At 52.9% G+C, this 25609-nt stretch overlaps 10 protein-coding genes and 1 non-coding gene across 11 annotated transcripts; 7 read left to right on the forward strand and 4 right to left on the reverse strand.

Moving 5' to 3' along the window:
• The first annotated feature begins 527 nt into the window (after positions 1 to 527).
• On the forward strand, positions 528 to 3021 carry AIP1 (WD40 repeat-like protein). Its single transcript, XM_062911890.1, has 2 exons — positions 528 to 1089; positions 1155 to 3021. The coding sequence occupies exons 1-2, from the start codon at positions 985 to 987 to the stop codon at positions 2880 to 2882; spliced, it is 1833 nt and encodes a 610-aa protein (XP_062765525.1). The 5' UTR covers positions 528 to 984; the 3' UTR covers positions 2883 to 3021.
• A 231-nt stretch (positions 3022 to 3252) lies between these two features.
• QC763_0063750 lies at positions 3253 to 3323 on the forward strand. The gene has a single exon. It is a non-coding gene; the product is annotated as a tRNA-OTHER (tRNA).
• A 903-nt stretch (positions 3324 to 4226) lies between these two features.
• On the reverse strand, positions 4227 to 5476 carry ALG13 (N-acetylglucosaminyldiphosphodolichol N-acetylglucosaminyltransferase catalytic subunit alg13; the record flags this gene model as incomplete). The annotated part of the gene is made up of 4 exons (XM_062911891.1): positions 4227 to 4430; positions 4555 to 4579; positions 4641 to 4779; positions 4837 to 5476. The coding sequence occupies 4 exons, from the start codon at positions 5474 to 5476 to the stop codon at positions 4227 to 4229; spliced, it is 1008 nt and encodes a 335-aa protein (XP_062765526.1).
• Positions 5477 to 5794: 318 nt separating this feature from the next.
• Positions 5795 to 7316, forward strand: RSM24 (37S ribosomal protein S24, mitochondrial). The gene is made up of 3 exons (XM_062911892.1): positions 5795 to 6435; positions 6489 to 6778; positions 6831 to 7316. The coding sequence occupies exons 1-3, from the start codon at positions 5874 to 5876 to the stop codon at positions 7098 to 7100; spliced, it is 1122 nt and encodes a 373-aa protein (XP_062765527.1). The 5' UTR covers positions 5795 to 5873; the 3' UTR covers positions 7101 to 7316.
• A 1023-nt stretch (positions 7317 to 8339) lies between these two features.
• On the forward strand, positions 8340 to 9979 carry HFD1 (Hexadecenal dehydrogenase; the record flags this gene model as incomplete). The annotated part of the gene is made up of 2 exons (XM_062911893.1): positions 8340 to 9522; positions 9576 to 9979. The coding sequence occupies 2 exons, from the start codon at positions 8340 to 8342 to the stop codon at positions 9977 to 9979; spliced, it is 1587 nt and encodes a 528-aa protein (XP_062765528.1).
• Positions 9980 to 10687: 708 nt separating this feature from the next.
• rrp4 (Exosome complex component rrp4) lies at positions 10688 to 11761 on the reverse strand (the record flags this gene model as incomplete). The annotated part of the gene is made up of 1 exon (XM_062911894.1): positions 10688 to 11761. The coding sequence occupies one exon, from the start codon at positions 11759 to 11761 to the stop codon at positions 10688 to 10690; it is 1074 nt and encodes a 357-aa protein (XP_062765529.1).
• Positions 11762 to 12342: 581 nt separating this feature from the next.
• On the forward strand, positions 12343 to 13668 carry MCT1 ([acyl-carrier-protein] S-malonyltransferase; the record flags this gene model as incomplete). Its single annotated transcript, XM_062911895.1, has 1 exon — positions 12343 to 13668. The coding sequence occupies one exon, from the start codon at positions 12343 to 12345 to the stop codon at positions 13666 to 13668; it is 1326 nt and encodes a 441-aa protein (XP_062765530.1).
• Positions 13669 to 14119: 451 nt separating this feature from the next.
• Positions 14120 to 15607, forward strand: QC763_402680 (uncharacterized protein; the record flags this gene model as incomplete). Its single annotated transcript, XM_062911896.1, has 2 exons — positions 14120 to 14170; positions 14290 to 15607. 2 exons carry the CDS (start codon positions 14120 to 14122, stop codon positions 14824 to 14826), a joined length of 588 nt encoding a protein of 195 aa, XP_062765531.1. The 3' UTR covers positions 14827 to 15607.
• Positions 14917 to 17084, reverse strand: QC763_402690 (uncharacterized protein). Its single transcript, XM_062911897.1, has 2 exons — positions 16118 to 17084; positions 14917 to 16053 (listed from the first exon to the last, which is right to left on the reverse strand). The coding sequence occupies exons 1-2, from the start codon at positions 16592 to 16594 to the stop codon at positions 15082 to 15084; spliced, it is 1449 nt and encodes a 482-aa protein (XP_062765532.1). The 5' UTR covers positions 16595 to 17084; the 3' UTR covers positions 14917 to 15081.
• A 2417-nt stretch (positions 17085 to 19501) lies between these two features.
• On the reverse strand, positions 19502 to 20242 carry QC763_402710 (uncharacterized protein; the record flags this gene model as incomplete). The annotated part of the gene is made up of 1 exon (XM_062911898.1): positions 19502 to 20242. One exon carries the CDS (start codon positions 20240 to 20242, stop codon positions 19502 to 19504), a length of 741 nt encoding a protein of 246 aa, XP_062765533.1.
• An 880-nt stretch (positions 20243 to 21122) lies between these two features.
• Positions 21123 to 25426, forward strand: ISW2 (chromatin remodeling complex Adenosinetriphosphatase). The gene is made up of 4 exons (XM_062911899.1): positions 21123 to 21462; positions 21525 to 21692; positions 21757 to 24738; positions 24805 to 25426. The coding sequence occupies exons 1-4, from the start codon at positions 21373 to 21375 to the stop codon at positions 24940 to 24942; spliced, it is 3378 nt and encodes a 1125-aa protein (XP_062765534.1). The 5' UTR covers positions 21123 to 21372; the 3' UTR covers positions 24943 to 25426.
• The last annotated feature ends 183 nt before the right edge of the window (positions 25427 to 25609 follow it).

Here is a 25609-nt window from a genome sequence, read left to right on the forward strand (position 1 = left end):
TTAATTCTTAGAGGAAGAGGCAACACGCCTTACGCCACCCTTATTGCCCAGTTACACTTAACTTTCTGCTAACATAAACCCTATATTAAGAGATCTTTGCCCTAAAGTACTAAAGTAAGAGTCTGAGCATAATAATAATTGACTTCAAAATTAAAGTTTATATTTAAAGGTTTATTTAGGTTATTAAAGTCGCTTATGCAATAGTATTAATAAATAATTTTATATATTTATTTATAATATATCACGAAGGCTTTAGTAGATGCTTGAATCTTAGAGTAAACCTATTTACTATTAATATAAGTACTTTAATTTGTAACAAAAAAGACTTAATTAGAAGTATCTATCCTTTATAGAAGAAAATAAATAAAATACCACTATTTTTTACCCTGTCAGATTAGAAAGTCACACTAATATTCAAAAAAGCTGCACAAGTGTATAGACTTGTTATGCCCCCACTTCCATCTGTAGATAGATGTTACGCAGAGCACATTTTTTGGGGTGACTCCACTCGACCATCGTCATGTCTCCTCGTGTTCTGTTGAACTTCTCACAGTGCTCGGTTGCCAGGGCACATCCTCTTTCATTGCCCAATGTAGCATCCTACCAACCCTAATCCTATTTTGGAGTTCCCCTGAACGCCCCTAACATGGCTGGCGATATCAGCATGAAGATACCCAGCCACAGAGGGTTTCAGCTCCTCGTTTCAGCCACGGCGTCGCATTCAGGCGTCATCAGCTGCGGTTTGGCGGTTGTGGGGCAGCAACCGCGCAAGCAGAACCCCACCCACGTCCCGCGACACCGGGAACCCCGCCATGAGCTTCAAGGCTCCATCGATAGCTCCCCAACCTGGAAAGTTGCTGGCACAACCAAAACACACCGCAACTCTCCCTCCCAAGTAAACTTAACTTCATAGCCACTCAATCTGCGAGTAATTCTCTCCTCTCTCTATCCATACTTTCCATAATCAGTCGTGATATCACCAAAATGTCTATCGAGCTCGACAAGATCTTCGCCGCGTCCCCGGCGACAACCCGCGGCCAGCCAACCCAGCTCTCGGCCGATCCAAAGGGGGAGCAAATAGCTTTCGCTGTACGTCCCGTTGCTTCTTTATCTTGATATACATCATAATCTCTAATGTATAACCCCTTCAACAGTCCGGCAAATCAATCTTCCTCCGCTCCCTCACCAACCCCTCCTCCTCCAAGCAATACACCTCCCACACCACCACCACCACCGTAGCCAAGTTCTCGCCCTCGGGCTTCTACGTCGCGTCGGGCGACATCTCGGGCAAGATCCGTGTCTGGGACTCGGTCGAGGCAGTCAACACAAAAGGCGAATACCCCATCATCTCGGGCCGCATCACCGACATCGCCTGGGACGGGGACTCGCAGCGCGTCATCGCCGTCGGTGACGGCCGCGAGAGGTTCGGCCACTGCATCACTGCCGACAGCGGCAACTCGGTCGGCGAGGTGTCCGGGCACAGCAAGGTCATCAACGCGGTGGCGATCCGGCAGCAGCGCCCGCTTCGCGCGGCGACGGTGTCGGACGATGGGAGCATGTGCTTCCTGCATGGCGCGCCGTTCAAGTTCAACAGCAAGGCGACGGGGCTGCACAAGGGGTTTGTTCAGGGGACCGAGTTCAGCCCTGATGGGTCGTGGATGGTGACGGTTGGGAGTGATAAGAGGATTCAGATTTATGACGGCAAGACTGGGGAGCCGCTTAAGGTGGTTGGGGAGGGGGTTCATACAGGGAGTATCTTGGGTGTGAGCTGGAATAAGGACTCGAAGAGGTTTGTGACGGCGAGCGCGGATAAGACGGTTAGGGTGTGGGATGTGCAGTCGGGGGAGAATGTTGCGACGTGGAAGATTGGTGAGGAAGGGAGCTCCAACCCTCAAGATCAGCAAGTTGGTGTTGTTTGGACTCGTGGGCCGCAGGAAATTATCGTTAGTTTGAGCTTGAGCGGTGATTTGAACTATTTCACCGTTGGCTCTTCTACCCCACAAGAAGTAATTGAAGGCCACAACAAGAGCGTCACCGCGCTTTCGGTCACCTCAAACAGCAACGGAACCAAGGTCACAACTGGCAGCTTCGACGGCAAGGTGGTCGCCTGGGACATTGGGACTGGCGTCGGGAAGGCCCCAGAGGGCGAGGCGCACTCCAACCAAGTCGTTCAGTTCGCCTCGGCCGGTGGCAGGGTCTACAGCGTCGGCTGGGACGACACCCTCCGCATCATCGACGAGGCTACAAACCTGTTCCTCGCCTCCCCAGTGAAGCTCAGCTCGCAACCCAAGGGCATCTCGGCGTCTTCGGACGGCACGATCGCGGTCGCTCTCAACTCCAGCATCGCCATCTACGACAGCGACGGCAAACTTCTCGGCGAAACACCCGTAAGTTACACCCCCACCACCATCGCCATCAGCGGCTCTTATGTCGCCGTCGGCGCAGACAACAACACGGTCCAGGTATACAACCTCGGCAGCGGAGGCAGCCTCTCCTCGACCGAGAAACTAACCAACTCCACCGCCACCATCTCAACACTGTCATTCTCCCCGGAGGGAAAGCACCTCGCGGCGGGTAACTCGTCTGGCAAGATTGTCGTGTATACCACCGGCTCGTGGGAGGTGGCCACCGACAGGTGGTCCTCCCACACGGCGAGGGTGCTGAGCATTGCGTGGAATAAGGCGGGGACGCACGCCGTGTCGGGGGGGTTGGACACGAATGTTTTTGTCTGGAGTTTGGCGAAGCCGGGGAGCAGAGTCAAGGCTGCGAATGCACATAAGGATGGGGTGTATGGGGTTGCGTTTGTGGAGGGGGATGAAAAGGTTGTGAGCTCGGGTGGCGATGCTGCTGTTAAGGTGTGGAATGTGAAGAATTTGCAGTAAGGAGGGGAAAGGAAGGAATGAAGCGTTTATGAGTTTATGTATGGTATGGTATATTAATGGTGGTTACCTAGCCGGCGTTACTACTGTTTTTTAATGAGAGTATTAGCTTGTTGTTAATAGATGGAGTTTATGTAGCTCAGGTTGATATGTGTGTGGTATAGGGATGTGATGATGGTATTATGAATAACACCTACGCTTATACCAGCCCTAAGGATGATAGGTTGAAAAGCTTACCAATAAAAGTTTGTTCAGTGACCCTTTAATATACTTCTTTAGATTTTGATAGCCTATACCTATTTTAAAGAAAAAAGGTACATGGAAAAAGAAAATGGCAAAAAAAAGGCAAACGCTGGAAATCAAATACACTGTGTGACGGACCAGGAGTCGAACCTGGATCTTCGCTCAAACTCGGGAATGTAATAACCGCTATACTACCACGCCACGGAAACACACGAATCTGGTCAAATAATAGTATCAGTAAAAGAATCAAACCACCACGATGACTTCCAACTGATTTGGCAGATGTAGCTACATCTGTAGACGCAAAACGTCACATGGATCTGCTGGACAGCTATGAATCTCTGTACATGAGCAAAGCTACCTTCGACATCCCGCTAAACTCCCTACACATGTTCATCAATGGACCCTCGAGCTACCAGTTGTAGTGTCGGTAATCTGTTCCCTAGACCCGCCGACCCAGTTAGATTGCCCTCTCCCAGTGATCTTTCCCAATAAATCCACATTCAGCCAACTCCCGTCTGTTTCTTTTAGTGTTTACCCTCGGTCTCATGCGGATTTCAACGGTGTCGTGCTTCTTCCTCTCCATTTTAGCTCTCTCTCTTCTCTCGAATTGATCGATTCCGTTCATAGCCACTCTCGTACGTTCCGCAACTGAGATACCAGACTGACGAGATCCATCACAAAGCGTACCCAGATATCACAGTAGGCCCTAGTGGCAATTCCAGCATAGAGTGCGACCATCCAACCAAAGAGGGGCGGCGATTCCAACACAGAGGACCACACCCGACCAGAAGAGAGCGTGTGTAAGGATTAGAAACAGTACCCTCACCAACGCAAAGACTAGTCTGAGGACCCAACAAAGAGCTCTCGCTAGAGACAAGCAAAGGTTGTCGATTAACTTGTCCAGCTTGCCCGCGGGGTTGCAGTCGGTGGTAGCCGGAGATCTCGGCTCTTTCAGCAGTGATGTCTGGCGTCCCAAATCCTGTCGTTCTACTAGTACTGGACAGTTCAAATCAGACTTCTCCTTGACTGGCGTAGTGTGCCTATATTCTCGCATCGACTCGCTCAGTCGTGCAGAGCACTTCGAGTCCGGTATGCTAGTCTTCACCACAACGGCAACATCACGCTGTCCAATTTGGATTTCCGACACTGTGTCACCGCTGCCATCACTGTTGGATTTCTAGTCCAGTTGCATCCGTGCGGCGTCAAGAGTTGAGCTGCCAGCCCCAGTTCCAGCTTTCTCCCGGGTTTCCTGTCTCTTGTCAAGCGACTCCAGTTGCAGCAAGTGTTTCTTGCGCTCAAACTCCTCTGGATAACACGTCAGTACCACCCAATCGAAGAGCTTGAAGCGTTCTGCCTCCGGGACAGGGAACGGCGCAGGCCTGTATGGGGGAAGGTGGTCCAGCCTGCCTTTTTGGATGAGCTGTAGGACTTTGTCAATGGCATGGGGGAGGTTGCTGTAGCACTGTTAATTCTGGCTGTACAAGATGTCCGAGCTCCTGGGAATTGAATACTTACTCAACCTTCCCATGAACTGCCCAGCCTTGCCTTTGCACCTCCACAGCAAGCTCCAGTTGGTGATTATCCATCAATGTTGGATTGGGCACCACAATCAAGGGAGCCCCATATCTTCTGACTTCGAGGATGGTTCCCGCACCTGTTTAAATATTAGCTTTCTCAACTCCTGGGTATGAGTGTTAAGCAAAGAGCTCACCTGCGTGCGCAATGACGCACCCTGCCAAGCTCTTGCCTTGCTCGCCACGGCATTCCAGCATATAAGGCTTCAGAACAGGAGCATAGGAGAAGCACTCCACCTGCAAGTCTGCCAGCAACTCCCCTGAGCGCAAGGCCTCGAGTTGAGTCTCAAACCAAGCAAGGTTAGGACCACATTGGACCGTCAACTTCTTAAACCCGGCGACCTGTAGGTGAGTGAGGAAAGGGCCAGTGATGACCTGCTCGAGAAGAGGCAGGAAAGAAGCAATCGAGCCGATGGTGACAAAACAGTTACGCCCAGAGAGGACTGGGGATTCCTCAGTCGAGGCCATTTGGGGGGCAGAACTGGGTGTTGATGTTGATGTTGAACTAGATGCGAGGTCCAAGCAGCGCCCATTGTCTTGACTCCTGTCCGAATCGGGACAGGTGGCGTCCGTGTTAGTGATGGCAGCTGGCAATGTCCCGTTATCGTTATCGGGCATCATATCAATATCGAACGACCTTGAGAGGTTCCTCACACGTTCAGGGTCGGGCTTTTGCTGGGAACCGACGTGGTGAGAGTCCCTTGTCTCGTTGAGGGTCCCAGCTACCGAGTAGGCAGGACTCGGTGGTGTAGCGGCCCTGGAAGTTGAAGTGGTCATGCTGTCGTTGTTTCTTGTGGCTGTTTCTTGTAGCTGTGAGCTAGCCAGTGCGAATGCTGAGGGTGGTCAAGATTAGCTTTGCAATTCCACCAAATTCTGGAAACGAAGTGAAGAGAAGGAGGTAAAATAAAGTTAAGCTCTCAGTTAAAGAGCAGAAATTTCTTTCATTTGGCCATGAGGGCTCTTGTCACAACACTGGCAAGTACTCGCAACTTGGAATGTGCAAGTCCAAGTGTGGCGCAAAGATGTGGCTCGTGCTCAGCCAAGCTCAGCTCAGCCAGCACCGAGCGGCTGGGCCAAACTCCAAATTTTTGGCGACGAGAAGTTCCGGCCGCGCAGTGGAAGCCCCCCGTGTAAGCACCCCTCCACCGATCCCGACCGACCCCAACTTCCCGGGATGGCTTCCGCCGCCAATTCTCTCCGGCTATGCCTCCGGGCTAGCAGACAATTATCAGTACGACCTGCAGCGTCCCCCCTCCTGCGCCGGGCCTTGACCACAACCGCCCCTCAATGCGCTCGCCCAGGTCGCAAAAAGGGTTGGAAAGACCCCAGCGACAATTTCGAGTTTCCTGAGCCATACGAGGGCAAGGTCTTTCAAGATTTGGGCGAACAGTTGAGGTACTCTCTGGAAAACGACGAGTTGGCCGAGGCCGACCGGGCTGCCGTTCAGCAGGCCCTGGCGAGCTGGGAGAACAAGCCAAACGAGGAGAAGATGGAGGAGCAGCAGATTGTCAAAGAAATTGACAAGGAGTTTGCCCCTCTGAGAGCACCTGTTCGTGCTAGGAGAAATTCTTTCTGGCACGAGGAAGAGCAGGACACCGACTTGATCACCGACGAGGTTGGGGAGGACGACTTTGAGGAGAATGACATGATGGCTATGGGTCACGCCAAGCTGGAGGAGCACCGCGAGTACAGAGAATACGCACGTATTGCCGTGTGGGAGATGCCATTGCTTTCGAGTATGTGCCTCTGAGTCATGCTGCTGAGAGTATGTGGTACTAACACCCGCCAGGATTCGCAAAGAAGTTCGTGCCGCCCAAGAATAATGAGGTTCTTCGTTTCCGGTACACCACATATATGGGGGAATTCCACCCTGCTGACCGCAAGGTCGTGGTCGAGTTTGACCCCCGGGATTTGTTCGAGCTCACCGAGGTTCAGCGAGACAAGCTTCGCAAACTGGCTGGTGCCAGATACAACCCAGAAAGGGGAATCATCAAAATGAGTTGCGAGAAATTCGAACTCCCAGCCCAGAACAAGCGATGGCTTGGTGACACGATTGCCAAGTTGATCACTGCGGCCAAGGTAGGATGAATCGATCCTCTACCGAGACCATAATGCTGATCAAATCATCTAGGACCCCACGGATACGTTTGAGGACATCCCCTTGGACACCCGGCACCACAAGTTCAAGAGCATCCCGAAGTACCCCAAGGAGTGGTACATGTCAAACCAACGAAGGCAGCAGCTCTTGGCTCAGAGGCGAGAGTCTTTGAAGCTGGATCATAACAAGAGACAGAACAGTCAACTGATTGATGGTGTAAAAGTGATCCAACAGGGCGCGCTTTCTACGCTCTCTGCGTCGAAGGAGAAGGAGCCCGTGGCAGTGCGGGTCAAGCCTCTATAGAGAGAGGGTGCGAGAGGGTTCTCACCCGGCGCCACTACCGTCAGTTGCCTGGTGGTATGCTGGTTGGCGGCTGTCGTAGTTGGAGCGGAAAATGTACATCATCTGTAAAAAGTAAAGAGACCATGTCAAATGTGTATAATAGACGATTAGTATTGACTGCCGGTGTTGAAGGTTAAGGGGCGACCCCTGAAGCAAGCCTTGCACCCCCACAACCCCTAACCCTATCGGTTTCTCTCGTTAAAATCTCAACGGGTTGCCAACTTGGCTTGCCAGAGACGTCAAGCATGAACCTGGTACCTGGGAGGCTCCGAAACGGGCCCACGTCCCGACCGGAGTATATCCACGAATGCTTATCAAGCTGGCGGGTTTCTCACTTCGGGAATTAAAAAGAAACCGTCGATCGGAATTCTTCGCTTTTTGGAGCAGTTCTGGCTCCTCGAACAATCAAATGTTTGAAGGTGAGAGCCTCGGCAGCCCTTTGTCTTTGAGAGGGTGGGGTAGCATCCAGCACCAAACGTTTGGGCCAACTTGTGCCACTCGACTTGTGAGACTCGAGAGGGGGATGCTGCAGATGACCCCTGCATGCAGATGGTTAGTTGACTTCCATTGCAGTTCACACAGAGGATGCCATCTCAGCCTTCTATAAACTTGATCTCCTTTGGGATCCCCCGAACGTTTCACTGAATGGAAAGATAGTACACGTGTCGCCCACGTCTTGTCTGCTGCAACGCAAATCTAAAGACTGAACTCCGCCGAGAGTTCATGACAATATACCTAAGGCCCTTCTAGAAATGTTCAACACCACGTAGAGGCCGATGTAATTAGCGGCGGGCATGATGGGATGGCAAAGGGGTGCTAGTGCAGCGCAAAGATGGGGTAGCACTCTGGGCGGCGAGAGGTGCCTCGGCTCCATCCACTTATTTTGATTAGGGATGCATCGGATTTCGATCGCATGCATGTTTCTTTTTCTTGGAAGGTCAGCCCTCCGGTGCCGTTCCTGCTTCTGGATAAAGACCCTGCTCCTGTGATGATTTTGGGACTGCCTACCTAGCTGTTGAAAGCTCTTGTTTCTGCCACCTTTTGCTTCTCCTCCTTTTTCTTTCAAACTTCCAGGTTGTCTGCTTCCATTCTCTCCACCTCTTTTGCGCCAGTTCATCGACCCTGCGCCAGAACCGAGCGGACCGACGCACGCACGCACGCACGTGAAAGCCACCGGCGGGAAGAGACACACGACACAAGATGGCTACCAAAGCTCCCGAGTTCCAGGCCACGGCCCTGGAGGCCATTCCCAAGATCGCCAGCCTCGCTCGCGGTCAGTTCCGCACTCACAAGACCAAGAACGTCGAATGGCGCAAGACGCAGCTTCGCAAACTCTACTGGGCCCTCGAGGACTTTAAGCCCCAGCTCGTTGAGGCGCTCAAGAGCGATCTTGGAAAGTCTAGCTTCGAGGCCCTCCTCACAGAGGTAGACTGGGTGAAGAAGGACTGCATGTGGATGCTCGACCATCTCGACAGCTTTGTCAAAGACCAGAAGCTGGGCTCTCCCGATGTCCCCGCCACTTATTCCATTATGAACTTTCGCGTCAAGAAGGAGCCCCTCGGAACCGTCCTCATCATCGGCCCCTACAACTACCCCATCCAGCTCCTTCTGTGCCCTCTTGTTGGCGCCATCGCCGCCGGCTGTACCGCCGTCCTCAAGCCCTCCGAGCTCACCCCCGCGTGCGCCATGTGGACCAAGGAGCTGATCGAGAAGCGCCTCGACTCTGGATCCTTCTCGGTTGTCAACGGTGCCATCCCCGAGACCAACGCGCTCATGGCCGAGAAGTGGGACAAGATTTTCTTCACCGGCAGCGCCCAGGTCGGCTCCATCATTGCCCAAAAGGCTGCCCAGACACTCACCCCCGTTGTCCTCGAGCTCGGCGGCAAGAACCCCGCCTTCATCACCAAGAACTGCGGCAACTTGGCCCTGGCGGCCAGGAGACTCCTCTGGGGCAAGACCCAGAACGCCGGTCAGGTCTGCATGTCCCAGAACTATGTTCTCATCGACAAGGACCTCGTGCCTACTTTTATCGAGTTCCTCAAGGTCGCCTACAAGGACATGTTCCCCAACGGTGCCAAGGCCAGCCCCGATCTTTCGCGCATTGTGAACAAGAGGCACTTCCACCGCATTAAGAAGATGTTGGATGACACCCAGGGCAAAATCGTCATGGGTGGTGAGCTGGATGAGAGTGAGCTGTACATTGAGCCCACGGCTGTGCTGGTCAACTCTGTAAACGACTCGATGATGCAGGAGGAGTCTTTTGGTCCTATTTTCTCCATTTACCCGGTCAACACTTTGGATGAGGCGCTCAACATTGCCAACTTGATCCACAAGACGCCTTTGTCGCTGTTTACTTTTGGTAACAAGGCTGAGAACAACAGAAGCACGCGCCCCTTTTCTACCCCTTGACCATGACAAATAGCTAACGACATCCAGTTCTCAACGAGATGACCTCGGGCGGTGCGACCATCAACGACGGCTTCTTCCACGGCGCGGTCAACACGGTCCCCTTTGGCGGCGTTGGCGATTCCGGCTGGGGTGCTTACCGCGGCAAGGCCTCCTTCGACTCCTTCACCCACTTCCGCACCATCGCCGAGACGCCCGGCTGGGCCGAGAAGCTCATCCGCGTGCGGTACATGCCCTACGACTTCAAGGCCCTCGCCTTCCTCAACCGCCTCACCGAGAAGTCGCCCAACTTTGACCGCAGCGGCAAGGTCGTCAAGGGGTTCGGCTATTGGATCAAGTTTCTGTTTGGTCTGGGCGGCAAGAGCGCCAAAGGTGCGTTCTTGAGGTGGCTTGTTGTCTTGGCGGCTCACTACATGTACACGAACCGATCCTAAGGATTCGGTGATTTGTGACTTTTGTACAGGGTTGTTTTGGGTGTTTTGTTTTAGCCTTGCTTTTTTGCGATTCCCCCCTGTGTCATGTTATACTCCCGATGAGAAGAAATGAAAATGAGAAGAAATGGTTTCTAATGATTTTTTTTTTTTGCTGTGTTTATAGACGACGATTATGAGAGACTCTCTTCCGAAGCTTGATGTTAGCGGACCACTTTTTGACCCAAGAGCCGAGCGACCACCTTTCCAACCACCACACCAACCGAACCGAACTGGATGAACTTGCATCGGCCAAGCTTCCTTCCGACACATATTACTACCTAATCTTTTTTTTATACCTCGTGCTGTACTATCACCATTACTTGTACTATATGGGCTGGCATATACTTTTTTCTTCTGTCTTTTTTTTTTGTTCTTTTTTTGAATTTCATGAAAGGCGGCAGGTGGAAAAAGAAACGGCTCAGGCTATTAGGCTTGATGGTCATGGAACAGAATACCGGTTCTTTTTTTCAGGCATTTACAACATCATATATGTATTACCTACACAAGCAGGCGTGGCATATTTTCATGGCGTGTCTGCTGCGGAGGGAGTAAATTATATCTTCTTTTTGATATCATATGCCAAGTTGTCTTGTGAATGGGTGTAACATGCATGCCCAACCTGAGCGTTCCTTTTTACATTATCTATCCATCCCCCCCCCCCTTTTCCGATCAATTCCTCAACGCTCTTGTCAACTCCTCCCCCCTCTGCCCACCCAAATAGATATCCTCCGCCCCCGTCTCCCCCAACATGGCCATCTCACAAGCCTCGGCATACCCCCGTATCACCATATCCTCATCCACCCTGCACCCATTCTCCACCAACGCCGTCACGACGTTCCTCAGTCTGGCAATCTCCCTCATGGTAGCGCTGTCAATAAAGTCATTCTGACTGCTGTACACCCCCGCGCTGACACTCTCCTCCATATTCGTAATCCCCATATGCTTCTGCTCCAGCTCCTTGGCCACCTGCTCAATATGCTTGCTGATCCAGACGTAACCATTCACCCCCAGTATAACATCCATCTTCCCCCCTCCGTTCTGCCCCTCCATCGTCCAGACCTGTCTCCTCGACCGTACCACCCCGGACCCGCCGCCCTGCCCAGAAAGAGCAACAAACAGCCCGTTGCGGAGTTTTCCGTATTTGAGCGAGCGCGTGTGGAGGACTGCGCCTCCGTCCTGGAAGAGCTGCTGCACTTCGGCGACGACGAGGTCGCCCTCGGCGAAGAAGGTGCGGATTTGGAGCTCGTCGGTTTCTGTGCGCTTGCGGAGGATGCCGCCGGGGAGGTTGATGGCTGAGAGGGGGAGGGAGGCGAGCTGGATCGAGTTGATGTCTACGCGCCAGCGCTTGGCTTGGACTTCGAGGACGCGGCCTACTACTAGGTCGCCTACCTCGGGGGTGTAGCGGGCGCGGAGGGGGGAGACGGAGATGAGCTTGTTGGTGCGGGTGGTGATGCCGGCGAGGGAGGAGGTGATGTTTGTGGTGCTGGGGGGGATGTAGGTGCCGTGGCCGCGCATCCATTGGTGGTCTGGGGTGATGAGGGTGCCGGGGGTGACGAGGTTGGTGAAGAGGGGGTTGTTGGGGGGGTGGGTGGATTTTTGGTGGGAGGGGAGGCCGAGGGAGGCGAAGTCGAGGTGGGCGCCTCCTCCGCCATCGTCGCTGGAGAGCTCGGAGTCGGCGTCGGAGATGTCGTGGGGGGAAGGGGGTGGGTGGGAGGGTTTGGGGGGGAGGATTGTGATGGGCATTTTCTTGTGAGTGAGACCTCGGGGGTCTGATAGTGAGGTGGGGTGAGATGAAACTTCGATTTTTGGAAGGATTGATGAAATTGATACGGTGGCGGTTTGAAAGGTATCTCTAGACTCTCAAACGTCGAAATTATTTTGCTGTTGTAGAGTTGGGTTGTGAATTAAATGAGATGAGTGCTTTCTACTTCCTCACATCTCAAAAGCGATGTGAAGCTCGAGCCTCCAAAATTCAGTTTCCACACTTCCGTTTCCCGAACGGTAGCTAGCCAAACAATGCCCCACCCCCGGATTTTCTCCGTTTTTGATTCTAGCTTTTCTGCAGCTTTTCTTGCCTGCCGCCGCAAGTCCCGCTAATGCTTTCCCGCCCTCGCTTCTCGTTCGTGACCCGAATCCGTCATCTCATCCCGTCACTGATCACAAGCAGCTTCCTTGATTGATCGGTTGATTGATCATGACCTCTTCTTTCCTGCTGTAGCTCATGAGGCGACCGCCCTGAACCGTCCCCAGCTTCACATGGCTGGGACACTGCCGGATATTACATGTTTTCTACAACAACAACAACTGCAAAGCCAACACCGATTATGACTCTGCTGCTACGAGGGCCCTGTCGCCTGCTCGCCCCCCACAGACATGCGACATGCCGTCCCCGCGCAGGGGCAGTCTGCACATCACCACCATCGTCACGGTTCATAGCTTTACCACAACGCCGAAATGCCTCGTCTTCTTCCACCGACAACAATGCGCAACAGCAGGCCCCCTCCCCCTCTCCTGCCCCGCGACGAACTCGCCCGAAAACAGCCCTCTTCTTCCCCGGTCAGGGCGTCCAAAAGGTCGGCATGCTCGCCCCTTGGCTCGAAGCCTTCCCCACCACCGCCGTGCCGATAGTAGAAGAAATAGACCACATTGTCGGGTATAGACTCTCGGACGTGATCGCCAATGGCCCGTCCAAAGACCTCAACCTCACCCCCAACGCCCAGCCCGCCATCATGGCGACCTCGATCCTGATACTGCGTATCCTAGAAAAGGAATTCGGGTTCAAGGTGGATGAACGAGTGGATTTCACACTGGGACATTCCCTGGGGGAGTTTGCGGCACTGGTGTCGTCTGGCTACATTGAATTCGAAGACTCGTTGCACATGGTGCAGAAACGGGCCGAGGCCATGGCGGATGCGACGAGGAAGGCAGAGGAGGAGTACGGAGGGGAGTATGGCATGGTGGCTATTGTTTCCGAGCCGCCGCACATGCAGCAGTTGATACCTGCGATCGAGGAGTTTGTTGGGTATGGGAGCGAGGGGGGGAAGAGCGAGAGTGCGGAGAACAGGTCGCCGATCGAGCAGGTGCTTATTGCGAATGTTAATTCCAAGAACCAGATTGTGCTGTCGGGGAATATTGAACGGATCAAGACGCTGGTGGCACATGTGAGGCAGTTTTTGGGGCACGATCCTAGGGCTGTGAGGCTGAAGAGTGATAGTCCTTTTCATAGCCCGATTATGAAGCCTGCTGTGGGGGTTATGCATAGGATTTTGAACGGGAGGAGTCGTCGGGTGAGGGGGAGGGAGGGGGAGGATATTGTTAGCTGGCCGGGGCTGGTGCCGTGTGTGAGTAATGTGACGGCGAGGGTGTTTGGGAGTAGGGAAGAAGTAAAGGATTTGCTGGCGAGGCAGTGTTTGGAGACTGTTCAGTGGTGGGGGAGCATCAAGTATTTGGATCAGGAGGAGAAGGTGAGGAGGTGGGTGGGGATTGGGCCGGGAAAGGTTGGGAGGAACTTGGTGGGCAAGGAGGTGGGGATGAGAGGGAAGGATGCGGTCAAGGGGGGTGGTGTGTGGGCTATTACTGATCCGAGCGAGATTGAGGAGGTGTTGAGGGGGTTGGAGGAGACGGAGAATTTGGTGGAGGAGGCCGAGTGATTTTACGGGAGAGAGTATTATTATACCACTTGCGTATGGATATGGACATGGAAGTGGTTTGGTTTGACATGTTCAACAGCGGGCAGCGGGCGGCGGTTTGGCGTTTGGGTTATTTGGGTCGGGGGGGGGTTGATGTGCCCACCTAGGATACGGACTGTAATTGGTTACCCGTTTATTTTTTACTCTTTACTCACGTCACAGGGGTAATTGTCTGTGGCATATGTTAGATGCTATGTCGATGATAACTAGATGTGTAAGTGAAGGCAATGGGCCGCCCCAACGGTGACCCACCAGTGCGGTACCTAGACTAGACTAAACCCCTGCGGCCCAAACAGCTGGCTTTAGCGGGGTGAGCTTTGACCGCTGACATGCGCCTCCTTTCCAGCGCCCGTCCATCGAGGTTCTCTTTTTAAACCATACCACCACCCTAAAGGTAAATCCTCAGCACAAGATGTCGACCACCCTCCCCTCAATTGCCTGCTTGGGCGTAATAGGTCGAAACGTATGTCTTCTCTCTCTCTCTCTCTCTCTCTCTCTCTCTCTCTCTCTCTCTCTCTCTCTCTCTCTCTCTCTCTCTTTCACTCTTTCTTCTAGGAAAGCGCAAACTGACGGTCAACTTAGAACAACCCCCTCCACATCTCCATCTTCAACTCCTACGACCCCTCCACCAACTTGTTCCGTCCAGTCCGCACGCCCCTCCAATTCTCCCTACTGCTCTCCTCCACCCTCGACATCTTTGAGCTCCGATCCCGCGCCCACGCCGCCCAGGGAACCGGCCTAACAGGTGACTTCGGCCTGCTGCACGCGGTAGACGAGAAGCTGGCGGCCTATGGCTTCGAGACCAACACGGGGGTGAAGTTTGTGGTCGTGGTGGACATGAGAGGGAGGAGAGCGTCGACTGCTGCTGCTGGCGTGGGAGAGGATGGGAAGAAGAGCAGCGCGGTGGGGACGACGGGGGTGGGACTGAGAGAAGGGGAGATGAGGGTTGTGTTCAAGGCGATGCAGGCGGCGTATATCCGGTTGATGCAGAACCCTTTTTACGATCCGGATGAGCATAGCCCGCTGACGGGGCCGGGGAAGAAGATTACGAGTAGGAGGTTTGGGGAGGAGATGAGGAAGATTGGGGAGGGGTGGGTGCCGGGGGTGACGAGTTTGTGATTTTGAGTAGCTACGGTGTGGGTGTGTGTGCTAATGGGCGTTTGAAAAGGGGATACCTGGTTGTTTTGGCGTTTTTTTTTATCACAGCATTTCTTCTTCCAACGAAACAGAGACATTGTTCCTTTCAAGCAAGCGAAAACAGGGTTTATATTTACGGTTAGGATAGGTACGAGAGGTAACCAATCCAGAGAAGCCAACCAAAACGCCAATCATCATCCCTAGTATGTACAGGAACTTCATCACCAGCAAATCTCGTCACTCGAACGAATTCGTCAGACTAAATTCCTCAAACGGCATTCCCTCCTCCCAAGCCTCCTCCCCTCCCTCGGGCCTCACAACTTTCGCCCACCCCGTCACCAACGCCCTCCAGTAACACGCCTCGGCCGCTTTGGAGAAATACCCCCCTCCGACAAACAGCTCCCTCTGCCTGGTGGCGATCCCCTCAGCAACCTCTGGGTTTTCTTCTAACCACCTCACCGTCTCCTCCAAATCAGACCAGTCAGGCTTGACAAAAACAATATTCGCCTCCCTCGCGTCCACACCCGTCCCCCAAGCGCCCTTGACTCGTTCAGTCGTCTCCCACCTCTTGCCGGTCAACTCCCCACTGTAGACGGGTCTCACAAGATGGGTGGTGTGCTGCATCCAGAGAATGGGGGGCGTCAAAACGACGCTCTGGCACATTTGCAGAAATTGAAACCGGCCCGAGTAGGCGATTCCCTCGGTGTGGATGACGTATTTGTAGCGGCAAAAGTCCTGGATGGGCAAGGCGTTGGTTGCGTTGCGGCTTTTGCCTGTCCACTCTAACTTTTGGACGTCGAAGATTTCGGGGTAGGGGCGGGTGGTTTGGAGGAGGTTTTGGCGGAGGTGGGGGGAGAGGACCGAGTTGAACCAGGTTGTTCCGCGCCAGACGGCTTTGGGGATTTTGGAGGGGAAGGGGAGGGTTGATTCGAGGGAGGTAATGAGGGAGGCGGCGTGGGGGAGGGAGCGGATGAAGGGGAGGGGCCAGAACCAGAAGGAGAAGTGGGGGATTAGGAAGAGGCGTTGTTGTTGAGGGTTGGTTGGGGAGGGGGATTTGGGGGGGAAGATGGGGGAGGAGGCGGGGCGGGAGTAGGACCAAGCTGTGCCGAAGGGGGTGTCTTGGAAGTTGAGGGTGAAGAGAGTGTCTGGGAGGGGGGAGGGGGAGGTGAGGAGGGCGCGGTTGAGTTGGTGGAGGGAGGCGGTGCGGGACTGTTTCCCCTGGGGGGAGGATGTTAGTGAGGGGGTGAAGAGGGGGTGAACTGGGGGTGTTTACGTTTGACATTTCTTGTGACAGATCTTTTCGTCGCTGGGCGTGGATGATGTAGATTTGCCCGTCTTTGATCCTTCCTTGTAATGGGCCTTGGTTGTTGGAGTATCTCTTCATGGTGAACGGACCCTCGGCGACGGCATCGTCGATTTCTTTGGTGAGGCCTGGGAAGGCAGCATTGCATTGGTCTTCGTCTAGGGAAAGATTGTTGAGCAGCTCTGGGGGTGGCGGTCTTTGGCTTAGTTGTTGTTTGGAAAGTGCTGGCTTCAAAGACGACGACGACGACGACGATGATGATGATGATGGTGTCCTCCAGAGAAACACAAAGCAGTAAAACACGAGGATTCCACCCGCGATGAGTGTTATTTGTGTTATTCGTCGTTTTTGTCGGTGTTTTATTTTCATCTTCATTCGACTCGAGGATGTGTGTATTGGGAGAGATATTGGTTTGGACATCGGGACACTGAAGCGCTTTTCGAGCATTGTGTCGGTTTGATCTCGTCTATCGTCGCTTGAATCTGCGGAGAGAAGGATTTCTTCATCACAACCTGGCCCAGGCAAGGAAGAAAAAAGATGTACATCAAAGATGCATAGTGTTGAACATGTGGTTGCTCTTCTCCCGCGCTGTTCCCGAACCAGCACGGCGATGTGAAAACGATATCATCAACACCTCTGTCCCAGGAAAGAGAGACGGCAGGTAGCGTACAAGACGAATGGCACACGGGGTCTAGCAAGAAGGAAACAAACAGTATCAAAATCTGGGGAGAGTCGCATGTTTGGACCTGCGGGGTCTCCCAAGACTTCAAATCCCAGGTTGAACGTTGACAAGACCTCAACCCGCGGCGGCTCTTGCTCCGAAGCCATCGGGGGCGATCGATGTAGAGAGAGATCATGCTCCCCTGTAAGGGAGACACCGCATCTGATTTGAGGAAGGGGGTGCTGCCCGGCAAAAGAAGCGGTACTTACGCAACCAGCCACAGGAAAGCTCGCCAGATTTCAATCTATCTTTCTATTCTTCCAGTGGTAGCTTGTGCAACAGTACCATACAACGTGCAAGCGCCTCTTGGTGTTTCCCCTACCCTACCACTTCCCCCTCCGAGAGCTGCGCGATTGTCCCGATCTAGCAACTCCCCCAGAGCCACCAAGACTCAAGCCCCCCCGATGTAACCCTGCGACCGTTCTTCCCCACAATTTTGACTAACCTATCATTCGAGTCGTCGAGAGATCCGATTTCGTGTCTGTCAAAACCTGGGGGGGGCTAACGCACGATAAAAGGCGAGACGGGTAGGTAGCTTGTGTGTGGCTGTTTCCGGGTTTGATATGGGAAGCGAAACACGGCACGATAGGGTGTGAAAAGCTTCATGTCTGAGATATGGAGGCGTTGAGAGCTGCTATGGTCAGTTTCATTCTGATCCTGGCGCAAACACCAGGTAAACGCCTGTGAGCTATCTCGATGTGATAACTTCCTATAGGTGGGATGGTTGTTTCTGAAAGTTCAAGATCAACCACTTCATAGGCACGCAGTTTTGCCCCTCATTGTCATTTCACCTCGCCACTGCACAGTCACAATATTGACCAGCATATCTCACACCCCTCTTTGATTCAGCAAACACTTTTGAACATTGCTAACCCTGCCCACAGTCCACCTCTGCTGACTTCTGGACTATTCCAGACTGTTCATTTTCCAAGTAATGGCTACAAGACCCAAAGAGATACCTAGTCACGTTATCGACAAGATAAATCTCACTAGAACAACAGCAACAACAAAAACAGCAACAAAAACTCATGTTATAAACCTGACCACGTCCCAGACGATATCTTAGTCAGTATCCCTTTAAAGGTACCTAGTCAGCAGGCCTTCGAAGATCGACTAACAGCAGTGTCTCTGGGTTTAGTATAGTGAAAAGTGGTATAATTGGGGCTGACATAGTTCGAAGCGGTTTTGCTGGGGCTACCTTAGGGCGCCTGTAATCAATGTCGTGGGGACCGGGACGACAAAGAATAGGATCTATAGAGCTAGGGTAGCGAGAACCGACGTTTCTGGGGCCGCCATGACGAAAAGCTATTTCGGTCAAATCGCTGCTTTCAGAGCCGGTGTTTCTAGAGCCCCTGCTGCTAGGCCCGGAATAATTAGCAGAAGTCTTGTTGGGGCCGGTATGACGAGAATCGATACCGCTCGGGCCGTCTTGGCTGGTGCCGGTGTTGCTAGAGCCAGTGTTATCGGGACCGGCTTCCTTAGAATTGGACCTTGGTAGTGCCTGGGCCGGTGTTGCTGGGTACCAGGGGTTGCTAGACTGGGCGTGCCTAGAACCGGTATTACTGGATTTCGGGTTGCCGGAATCAGCTTGCCTAGAGCTGGTGTTCTTGGACTTGGACTTGGGGTTGTTTGACTCGATGTGTCTGGAACTGGCGTGTCTGGAACCGTTGTTGGGGGCGTTGCTGGATTCAGTGCTGCTGGGCTCAGTTTGCCTAGAGCCGGTACTGCTGGACTCGGGGTTACTGGACTCGGCATACCTAGAGCCGGTAGTGCTGCTCGTCATGTTGAGTACAGCTGTTGGCTAGAAGTATTATGGTAAAACGAACGTGGTCGGTTATGTGTGTAGTCACATCTGAGAGAGGACAAAATGGTGCAGTTGAATGACGGGAGTTTGGGTACCTGAGTTTTCTAGTGATCCCTTTTGGGGAATCACGGGAATTAGAGCCCCAGCAACAACCAGAGGCTCTTGCCGACAGTCCAAATGGCAAGAGACATGGAGATGTTCTTCGGTAGTTGGGAAAGTACTGTAGTGACAGCCCTGGGTTGTCATACACGCCATAGCACTCAGATTCCGAGACCCATTGTTCATGGAATATATATACATTGTTTTGTACATGCTACCATCAACAAGTCATCAAAAGACCCTCCTTCCAAATGAGATTAGGATTACAGAGCCTGTCGGTTATGTAAACGTCAAATGAGCCCATCTGAAGTCGTATATACGCCACCTTTCACCTTGTCTAGAACCGCAAGCCAAGAGTCAAACTAAAACGATATTGTGACAGCCCTCCATAAGTCTCCGGCTACATACATACAAGAACAAAAGCACTATACATGAATACACCCCAGTGGTATAAATAAACGCCTCTTTATGCTTCCTGGTCTAATGATTCTGTTGTTCCCTCCAGCTTCATGAAACCGCCACCGCTCCCAAATCCCAAACCCGTTCAAAAAGATGAAAAAAGACTCCGCTGTGTCCATGCGTTCCAGGCGATGCTATGCGTTTTGGTCATCGACAACCCAGTGCCTCCCAATCGTGTGTACCCTCCCGAAAACGCCGAGAAAAAAAGACCATAAATATGATGTGCGTGTGTAAAGTGTGCAAAGGGGTATGAGTAGTTTGAAGCAAGTGACTAAACGTGCCTTGTGCGTTTCCCACCGCCAAACATATCCTTTCCGTTCCCGAGATCGACACCGTTTAGGTCGAAGTACTCAGCGAGGTTCATCTTTCTCTTGTGGCCCGCGCCCTGTCCCAAATCTCTCCGTGTCCTCCCAGGTCGTACATCTCTTCTTCTGGTGTTGCGTGGTGTCGTCCGGTTTGATGTGCTATGGTTTGATGCTTGGTTGGCATCAGACAGGTTGAGGTTGGCGAGCCGCATGGCCTCATCGTGAGGATAAGCATGTGCTGACTGGAAGTTGAAGGTATCCTGCGTAGGAACAACAAAGTCGACCTCCTCCACTATCGGGCTAGGCGGACAGGGAACCGTTGCAAGAACCGGAGGCGCCGAATCCCTCATCTGGACCTCGTCCCGGTCGACAGATGTTTGTGCTGCCGGAGGGCTCGTTCGTTGTGCCTGAGGGGATGAGGCGGCAGGCTCGGGCTTCTCGGTCTCGTCGTCGCTCTCGATGGATGGGGGTGTGGTGTCCCTAGTCTCTGATCTATCCATCGCCCATTTCCGGATCTTTGAGCCTACATCACCAGCAGACAGTCCGATGTTTTCTTTGTCCAGAAAGGCAATCAGGTCTTCAAGACAGTCTTGATAGCCATCGGCGCGAGACTTGGTTTGCGCGGCCGCTGACGTCTTGTAGAGCTTGGTGACGGACAGTGCAGCAGCCCGGAAGGCATCGAGAAGCTCGTGCGAATCGGCGCTCATGGCTGAATGTGAAGCTGTAGGCGGTAAAATGAGGCGAGGTCTCGTCCACGCCCTGGCAGTCTATGAGTTTGTCGAAGTCGGTGGAAAGCTTCAGGGGTGATGACTCTGCCTGATTACTGGGGAGATCGAGGTACTGAGGGGTTTTCGCTAAACCAAGAGAGCCAGGTTGAAGTGGGACTTGGAGTGGAGATGGACCTGTCAGGGTGTCGTTTTTGGCGGGGCGTTGCCTGGGAGCTTCTTCTTCACTGTTGAGGCCCAGCCCGGCCTTGCACTTGAGGTTCTTGAAAAGAGTGTCGGTCGGATTAGAAGAAGATCAACACACAATATGGCTATGACGTTTGGCTATAGGGATAAGATGATTGATGCTTGAGTCGGGCTGTCAACGCGGCCAAGTCTGTGTTGTCATATGCTGAGCGAGTTGGACGAGCACGGGACTGGCTCCAACATAGGCCATGGAAGACTGGCTCCTTTCTTTCCAACAAGGCCAGTTACGGTTCAGGGGTGGTTGCATACCGCCTACGGCACGTGCGAAGCTTGGGTAAAGGCCGGTCCTCTCTCTGAGCCGTGCACATTGATCTCGAAGTGCTTCAATGAGCATAATACTCTGTATCTGGATCAGAGAGACAATGAATATAGAGAGAAAAATTGCTGTTTAGACTCAAGAAAGACTAGGTCACATAAGGTAGTTGCTTCAAGGTCAATGGAGAGCCTGTTGGCTGTTTTGCTGTATATTGTAAATATGTAGCGAGGCTGTCTCTCACTGGCTCTTGCATTCATTAGTAGTGTTAGTCAGCAGGGCGGCGGAGCCTTTTGGACGACGGCACTTTTAATCCCCTCCGCCATCCAGGGCCTGTGATTGGCTGGGCTGGAACGCGGTTTGGCCAATTTGGGGTTCCTCGACCTCAGAAATTCGCACCTCACGGCACCCACCCTTCCTCAAACAACTACACCCCAAGCCGGCTTTCTGATTTTCGCTCATTGCGCACACCAGACGACTTATCATCGCCAAAAAATCGTCGGCACCATCTCCGGGATCATAGCAACCTTCTCCGACTCGCTTACATACGCGAGAGCGCGTCTTCGTCGCGTATAATTGATCCAAAGCCTCGACGAGGTACCCAGCAGCCACCATGGCTCCCCGTAGCCGACAGAGCGGCAACGACACCGACGCGTCCATGCAGGATGCGCCCGAGTCCGCCAGCCACGTTGTCGATGAGATGGTGAGTTTTATCTCCCGACTTGCTGGCCCAAGCCCAATCAACCGAACTGACCATATCTCCAGGAGGTCGACGAGACTCCCGATTACACCGACTCAGATACCAATCCAAATACTACCGCCAGCAGCGTAGCCGGGGAACCAATTCCAGATGGCCGCAAGAAGCGCTCAGAGGCCAACCAGCTGCGAAGAAGCATATTTGGTAAAAAGCACGACAGGTTGGGAGAATCAAAGGTAGGAAGATTGAACAGGCGCAAAGAATCATGCTGCCCGTGTCTGTAGGCTGACAATTCGATAGGAGGATGACACGATTCGCCGGTTCCGATACCTTTTGGGTTTGACTGATTTGTTCCGCCACTTCATCGAGCACAACCCAGACCCCAAAATCCGCGAAATCATGGCCGAGATCGATCGCCAAAATGAAGAAGCCGCGAAAAACAAGAAGGGCGCTGGTCGTCAGGGCGGCGCTACTAGTGAAAGACGTCGCCGCACCGAGGCCGAGGAAGACGCCGAACTTCTCAAGGACGAAAAGCACGGTGGCTCAGCCGAGACCGTCTTCCGCGAATCCCCCGCTTTCATCAATGGCACCATGAGAGATTACCAGGTTGCCGGTCTGAACTGGCTCATTTCCCTCCACGAGAATGGTATCTCTGGTATTCTGGCCGACGAAATGGGTCTGGGCAAGACACTGCAAACCATCTCTTTCCTGGGCTATCTTCGGCACATCATGGGCATCACTGGTCCCCACCTCATCACAGTTCCGAAATCAACTCTGGACAACTGGAAGCGAGAGTTTGCAAAGTGGACGCCCGAGGTCAATGTGTTGATTTTGCAAGGCGCCAAGGAGGAGCGTCATCAGCTCATCAACGATCGGTTGGTGGACGAGGATTTTGACGTGTGCATCACCAGCTACGAAATGATTCTCCGAGAAAAGGCCCATCTTCGAAAATTCGCCTGGGAGTACATCATCATCGACGAGGCTCATCGCATCAAGAACGAGGAGTCCTCGCTTGCCCAGGTCATCCGCATGTTCAACTCGCGCAACCGTCTTTTGATCACGGGAACCCCACTACAGAACAACCTGCACGAGCTTTGGGCGCTGCTCAACTTTTTGTTGCCCGATGTGTTTGGTGACTCTGAGGCTTTCGACCAGTGGTTCTCGGGCCAAGATAGAGACCAGGATACGGTTGTGCAGCAGCTGCACAAGGTGTTGCGGCCTTTCTTGCTTCGTCGTGTCAAGAGCGATGTGGAGAAGAGCCTTCTACCCAAGAAGGAGGTGAATGTCTACATTGGCATGTCGGAGATGCAAGTGAAGTGGTACAAGAGAATTCTGGAGAAAGACATTGACGCCGTCAACGGTGCAGGAGGCAAGCGCGAGTCCAAGACCAGACTTCTCAACATCGTAATGCAGCTTCGAAAGTGCTGCAACCACCCTTATCTGTTTGAAGGTGCGGAGCCGGGCCCTCCTTACACCACAGACGAGCATTTGGTCTTCAACTCCGGCAAGATGATTATTCTTGACAAGCTTCTCAAGAGAATGCAGGCCCAAGACAGTCGCGTGCTGATCTTCTCGCAAATGAGTCGCCTGTTGGATATCCTGGAAGACTACTGCGTCTTCCGCGGTTACAAATACTGCAGAATCGATGGTGGCACAGCCCACGAGGATCGTATTGCGGCCATCGACGAGTACAACAAGCCCGGATCTGAGAAGTTCATCTTCTTGTTAACAACAAGAGCCGGTGGTTTGGGAATCAACTTGACAACCGCCGATATTGTTATTCTCTACGACAGCGACTGGAACCCCCAGGCCGATCTGCAGGCCATGGACAGAGCGCATCGTATTGGTCAAACCAAGCAAGTCGTGGTCTACCGGTTCGTGACAGACAATGCCATTGAAGAAAAGGTACTGGAGCGCGCGGCCCAGAAGCTGCGTCTTGATCAACTGGTTATTCAGCAGGGTCGCGCTCAAATTGCCGCCAAAGCTGCGGCGAACAAGGATGAGCTTTTGTCCATGATTCAGCACGGCGCCGGAAAGATTTTCGAGACCAAGAGCGCCTTTGGAGAACTGGCCGAGAAGGGTGGCGAGCTTGACGATGATGATATTGACAGAATTCTGAACGCCGGCGAGAGCCGGACGAAGGAGTTGAATGCCAAGTATGAGAAGCTTGGTATCGATGATTTGCAGAAGTTTACCTCCGAGTCAGCCTACGAGTGGAACGGCGAGGATTTCGCCGCCCGCAAAAAGGATGTGGGGCTTAGCTGGATCAACCCAGCGAAGCGTGAGCGCAAGGAGCAGATTTACTCGATTGACAAGTACTACAAGCAGGCCTTGCACACTGGTGGCCGGACTGCCGACACCAAGCCGAAGGCGCCTCGTGCCCCCAAGCAGGTAGCTGTACACGACTACCAGTTCTACCCACCCAGACTCCGCGACCTTCAGGACAGGGAGACCGCCTACTATCGCAAGGAGATCGGCTACAAGGTTCCGTTACCCGAGGGCGACGACGACAACCTGTCTGAGCGGGAGGCCGAGAGGGCTCTCGACCAGCAGGAAATCGACAACGCCACTCCCCTGACCGAAGAAGAGCAAGAGGAGAAGCAACAGCTGGCTCAGCAAGGCTTTGGCGAGTGGAACAGGCGAGACTTTCAGCAGTTCATCAACGGTTCCGGTCGTTATGGCCGGAACAACTATGATGACATTGCTTTGGAGGTTGACAACAAGACTCCTGCAGAGATCAAGGCATACGCCAAGGTGTTCTGGCAGCGCTACACCGAGATCGCGGACTACCCCAAGTACCTAAAGGTGATTGAAGATGGTGAGGACCGCATGCGCAAGATCGAGCACCAACGCAAGATGTTGCGCAAGAAGATGGGCCAGTACCGTGTACCACTTCAACAGCTCAAGATCAACTACTCGGTCTCGACTACCAACAAGAAGGTGTACACCGAGGAGGAGGACCGCTTCCTGCTGGTGCTGCTCGATAAGTACGGCGTGGACACGGAGGGCATCTACGAGAAGATTCGCGATGAGATCCGTGACAGCCCGCTGTTCAGGTTCGACTGGTTCTTCTTGAGCCGCACGCCCACTGAGCTGGGCCGTCGCTGCAACACCCTTCTCACCACCGTAGTGAAGGAGTTTGAGGACGTCAACACGACGACCAAGACCAACGGTACGAACGGCAAGCTCAAGAGGGAGCTGGAAGATAATGAGGAGAATGACGAGGATAGCATTCTTGGATTGGCGCCGGCGAAGAAGAAGAGCAAGGCTAACGGGGTCAAGGTGAGCATACTTGTTATCGGATGACCAACGCGCTGTTTTTCCAGAGTGCTGACCAAAATCTCACAGAACAAGGCTCTTGATAACGTCAAGTCGGCGACTGCCAGCAAGGCCAACTCGACATGCCCGTCAAGGGCGTCAAGTGTCGGGTCTACCAACTCGACTCCTGCGGCTACTAAGGGCAAGGCGAAGGGCAAGAAGAAATAGATTTTTTGTACGGCACAGACATGGAAAGGAAATATGATGAGAGCTACGTAGCCAGGAGGGTTGTTGGGAGTTTCTAGCTGTCATGGTTATTTGGTGGCCAGCAAGGTCATACCAGTGGGTCGGATTATTAGAAGGCGGGTGGGGGAGGCGATGTAAATTACTATTGCTTGGGAAAGGGCGTTATTTGGGGTGTGTATTTGTGGGGAATTTTGTTGTTTCTTTTGTATTTATTGCCTTTGCGAAAACAGGGGGAAGCGGGACGGGGAAAAGCTGGTTGTCGTCTGCCGTCGTTTCTTGCTAGTTGCTGGTGGTGGCGATGCTTCTTCGGTGCTTTGCAGGTAATATCAGCTCGCAAGTAGCAAAAATGGGGTGCTTTTACAGCTATAGATATTCAAGTCTTTCTAGATTTGTCTACCCTGCCTGTGTCTCAAGTTATAATTTGAGTTTAAAAGAAAGAAAAAACCACAGGAAACCACGGGCACGCAAGATAGGCTTCAACAGTGGCCCTGCCCGCTGCAGCAAAGACCGAAAGCTGAACTTTAGAGACGGGAGGCTTGCAAGTGTCTAAGTTATATGTTCGGTTGAGCAATACTATGGGTTATAGGACGACGGTGCCATTGCTAAGAACACAACGAACAAGTGGTAACAATAAGAACGACGCATGAAA

Source organism: Podospora pseudopauciseta, chromosome 4 (genome assembly GCF_035222475.1).
Source record: "Podospora pseudopauciseta strain CBS 411.78 chromosome 4, whole genome shotgun sequence".
Taxonomy (NCBI): domain Eukaryota; kingdom Fungi; phylum Ascomycota; class Sordariomycetes; order Sordariales; family Podosporaceae; genus Podospora; species Podospora pseudopauciseta.